Raw genomic sequence first — 4,595 nt, 5'->3', positions numbered from 1 at the left:
TTGCGACTTGCGAGATATGAACTTCAATATTCTGTTGATATTCCTTTAGAATTGACAGTTTATCTCGCAATTCTGAAATTGTTTTCTCAGAATTGTGATATAAACTCACAATTGTGAGGTATAAGTCTGAACTGTGAAATTAAAATGTTACAGGTTTAAATGTTATCCATGTAAAATGTTAAAAATACTTAACGGTAGGGCTAATATACATTATGTCCCCTTTGAACTGCAAATGTGAATATTATGTATTTTTTATGTATTATGCGAATATTACGTGTTTTAATCGTCAGTTTTCATTATTCTGAATGTCCGTTTTTCTGCCACCACAATGTGCGAGCAGCTGCAGTGATGTAACTGTAACATCTGCTCCCAAATGGTCTATTGACAGTCGTGTCACAATCATTTGTAAGGTCATTTCAGGGATTCTGGTGACCAGTATGTCCTCGATTGATGCAATATGTCTTTTGCACACTTTAAAAGGCTTCAACTAGATAATCAGTATCCTACATTCACATATGTATTAAAAAGTTAAACTGTGAAAGGAACAGTTCACCCAAAAAAAAAAAATCTGCCATCATTTAATCACCCTCATGTCACATCTTCCACAGATTATACATTTTGAAGTGCAGTTAATCTTGTTTTTTGAGGGTGGGTAAATAATGATTTCATTTTGTGTTGACTGTCCCTAAAATCAAACTAATCTGATTATGTAAAAACTGAATGTGCATTGGAAAACAAATGAAAGCCCAAATAAAGAAATCAGATTTTCTTTTTAAATAGTTTAATGACATTAAGTACACAACTTGATAAATCAATATAAGAGTATTTATAACAGAAAAGCCTGTTAAACCAGATCTTCAACTATAGTCTTCACACTCCTTGTGACAACTGAATCCATTCAACGGATTGGATTAAATGGCTCCACAATTTCGGCAAATGTTTTCCGTTCTGGTTTGAGAAAGAGAAATGAAAAAGTTAAAAGGAATGAAAGTATTGTGGCAACATACACAGTCATTTAAATATTTGAAGAAAACACACAAATGCGGCAGAAAGTAACACACTGATGTGGCTGGATTTCCATGTGCGGTTACCTTTCTCTTGAAACTCCTCAGGATGCAGCCGGATGTACTCATTCATGTCCCTGTCCAATGTGGCATATTTGTAATTCTCATACTTTGTGAGATGATAGCCAATAAACCATCCAACAGTTATGAATAGTGCTTGGCGGTGAACACCTGTATATATACATATGAAAAACAGCAGAAAGTCAAAGCACAGCACAAAATATGTTTGCATAAACCAATGACGGTTTTGCATGGTTGCTGTTTACTGACGTTTTAATTTTCATTCAAATTCTGTCGACTTTACTGGTATAAGGCACTTTTTTATATGTATTAAGTCACCATGAAATCAAAATGGAAAATTCATAATCCATCACTTCCCTATGGAAAAAAATAAATAAATTTCCCACCCTACATTTTTTTCTTGTTTGCAAAACAGTTTCACTCAGATATGTCACAGTAGAGAGAGAGAGAGAGAGAGAGAGAGAGAGAGAGAGAGTCACAACTTCAGAGAGAGAGAGAGAGAGAGACTTTCCAATAAAGCAATAAATTAAGCAAATTTTAAGAGAAAAGACAACCAACTGTCACAACTTCAAGTATTGTTTTAAGTTTCATGTGAACAATGTAGTGTTTAAAGCTGGTGTAACTGTTGCATCAATTTCACAAATCATCACATTTTAACATTTAAGCTAATAAATTGACTCATGCTAAAATGCAAATTATATACAGTCACAACAAGCAACATTATTGGCTGAGGTGATAAGAATGAGCGCAATAGTAATTCCACGGGTCTCGGTAATATAATGTCTCAGTAACCATGGTATTTTACTTATGTTTTTTTGTTTTTTTGACATAGTACCATGTAAATAAAAAGGTATATGAATGTGATGTTCATTCACTACTGTCAAACTACCTCCATGTCTGAACAACCAAAGTTCATTTGTGTAAGGACTGCAAAGTCAAATCGTATTCATTTGATATTACTATGGAGTCAAATCACAATGTGTTTGTTACAGTATAATTTATTAGAAGTGCATTAGTGCAGATACATGTTCTCACCGGCTTTGAGTGCAGGCCTGCGGTTCAAGCTGTTGTGCAGCATCGCGGACGCCCAGCCGCACAGCCCGAGCCACACCGAGTTTCTGTTAACGATCCCCGGAGGAGACAGACGTTTCGCTTCATCAGGCAGAAGCCCCATGTTCCCAGATAACAGGCTTTTCTGAAGTCAGAACACTTAACTTTCCATATCACCTCCTAGAGGAAACCAAGGGCAATGTTTAGGCGGAAATGGAAACCGGTCCGGGGAGAAACAAATGGCGAATTACAAGAGTTCCGGAGAGGGTTTCTGGCGGATCTCAATGGCTGCATCCGAAATCGCATAGCCTTTTCTACTGTACAGTAGACGAAAAACAATATGGCAGAATTCGGAACCTAATACTAGCATTACTACTTCTGCCACAGAAAGATATTGTAAAATTAGTAAGAGTAGTAGCCTATGTTAGTATCAGTAGTGTGCAGTGGTGTTTTAAAAAATGTATGTCCCTGCTAGGCCTACACAATATTCCTGGTTAAATAAACATTACATAAAAAAGAGAGACCAAATAGAATTCTATTTTGGATTTTTACACTATGTAATGATCTAACATTACATAGTGTAAAAATCCAAAATAGAATTCTGGATTCTATGTGAATTTGTAAAAACACTAACTTGATGAAAATTATACTTTTAATAAATTTATTAAAACCAAGTATAAATTTCATCAAGTTAGCGTTTTATGCAATAGCTATGTTCAGCTTTTCTTTTTAAAAGTCAATTTATTGTCAGCAGTCATCAAGCTTGTACACACTGTGATCTCAGACGAAGATGTACCTTTAATTTCACCACGCTGATTGCTCACTAAAAAAACCCCAAGTCATCATGTTTTCAGGCCATTTCAAGTTTGATTTTGACATGACATAAAGCGATGATATCTAAGTGACAGTTGTTTACTTTAATCTAATTAGTCTTCCCATTAACGCCATCACTGTCTTCATTCAGGCCGATTTGACGAGAACGCGCACGAAAACAAGAGGTGGGATTTATCACAAGAACCAATCATGTCCAATCATAGTGCGATGGAGGCAATGCCTCCTCTCACATGACTTTCCCCCATTCATTCTCAATTACCCCCACTAAACCCATCACATGCTTTAGGGGTTCTGCTTTATTTCTACATGATAAAGGGAGGCACGAGATACGCAGACTCCCTGCTGTAACTTCACCTGCGTGTGTCGCTGTTTGACGTGTTTCTTCAGAAAAATTAGTGACTTTTACACTTTTTAATGTCAAATTTTGTAATATTTGCATTGTTTTATTTTTGTAATATTGATTATTTTATCATCCACAACTGACATTGGTAGGTCACATGATAATGACAACATGGCGGATGTAGTACATACAGACTGAATTCATACTACACACATTCATTCTAGAACATACTTTTTAGCGGTCGTAAAGTGATTTATTCAAAATAATTACCACCTTAAGAGAGTATGCCATTTTGGATGAATCGGACAGTTTTGCCAAGTCCGTGGTTTTCCCACGGAATTGGGCTACTTTTACACTGTTGCTGCTGGTTGTTTTTCATGTCCGCGGGTTAAATCGACCCCAAATGACGTGATATTTAGCCCCTGCAGGAATGCAAATTGTACCAGGGGATCCCCGCCAAAATCGCAGATTTTACCTCCAGAACACATTTTTTTACAATGGGACCAGTGGCGGAGCCAGGATTTTTTCATAGGGGTGGCCAGGCAGGGCCAGTAACCAGTCTGGGGTGGCACAGAAATCTTCATTATTTAAACATAAAAATTAATCTGATTATAATGTAGCTACTGGACTGTGCCTACAACACAACTGAATACAGTTCGCCTATTAATTGTAGTTGAGATCATGGAATGCTGAATGAATTTGACCCCCTTTTTTTTTTTACCCTTCTTCCTTTTTTTTAATCATTCCTCACTTGCAGGCATATTAATAAAGAGGCTCATACTATAGCTAAATTTCAACTTGATCAGTCAGTTCTGGTTCTCAGAACCCCCAATAGCTTGTTCTCCATTGTTGCATCTCCATGGATGAGACGATAACTACATACTGTACTTCAAAGATAATTCATCCTTCATTGAATTTTATGTATAATCAATGAACTCTTCAACAATTCTGAGTTTGTCTGTTTCAAAAAGTAACCAAAATAGTAAACACTAAATGTTTAACTTTCTATATTGTCAAAATAAATAATTGCAACAGTTCTATCATACTTAAAATTAAACTCAGTAGGCCTACAAAGAAAAAAAAAAAGTGTTCTCTTTTGAATTCCCATTTGCTGATGTGGAAGTCAACAGCACATAAATGCCAGAATGTAAAATTAATTATGCATTTAAATGTGATACATTTTTATTCGTACTTTATAAATTAACGCAAAATTAGCATCTTCTAGTAATTCACAGTTCTCACATTTATTTATGCATTAAAAAATTACATATAAGCTTGTGCCTTAT

At 35.7% G+C, this 4,595-nt stretch overlaps 1 protein-coding gene across 1 annotated transcript; it reads right to left on the bottom strand.

Moving 5' to 3' along the window:
- Positions 1 to 764: 764 nt before the first annotated feature.
- ndufc2 (NADH:ubiquinone oxidoreductase subunit C2) lies at positions 765 to 2,391 on the bottom strand. The gene is made up of 3 exons (XM_048161936.1): positions 2,121 to 2,391; positions 1,092 to 1,235; positions 765 to 948 (listed from the first exon to the last, which is right to left on the bottom strand). The coding sequence occupies exons 1-3, from the start codon at positions 2,257 to 2,259 to the stop codon at positions 899 to 901; spliced, it is 333 nt and encodes a 110-aa protein (XP_048017893.1). The 5' UTR covers positions 2,260 to 2,391; the 3' UTR covers positions 765 to 898.
- Positions 2,392 to 4,595: the final 2,204 nt, after the last annotated feature.

This window comes from Megalobrama amblycephala, linkage group LG16 (genome assembly GCF_018812025.1).
Source record: "Megalobrama amblycephala isolate DHTTF-2021 linkage group LG16, ASM1881202v1, whole genome shotgun sequence".
In the NCBI taxonomy this organism is placed as follows: Eukaryota; Metazoa; Chordata; class Actinopteri; order Cypriniformes; family Xenocyprididae; genus Megalobrama; species Megalobrama amblycephala.
This window is presented reverse-complemented; position numbering and strand designations above follow the sequence as displayed.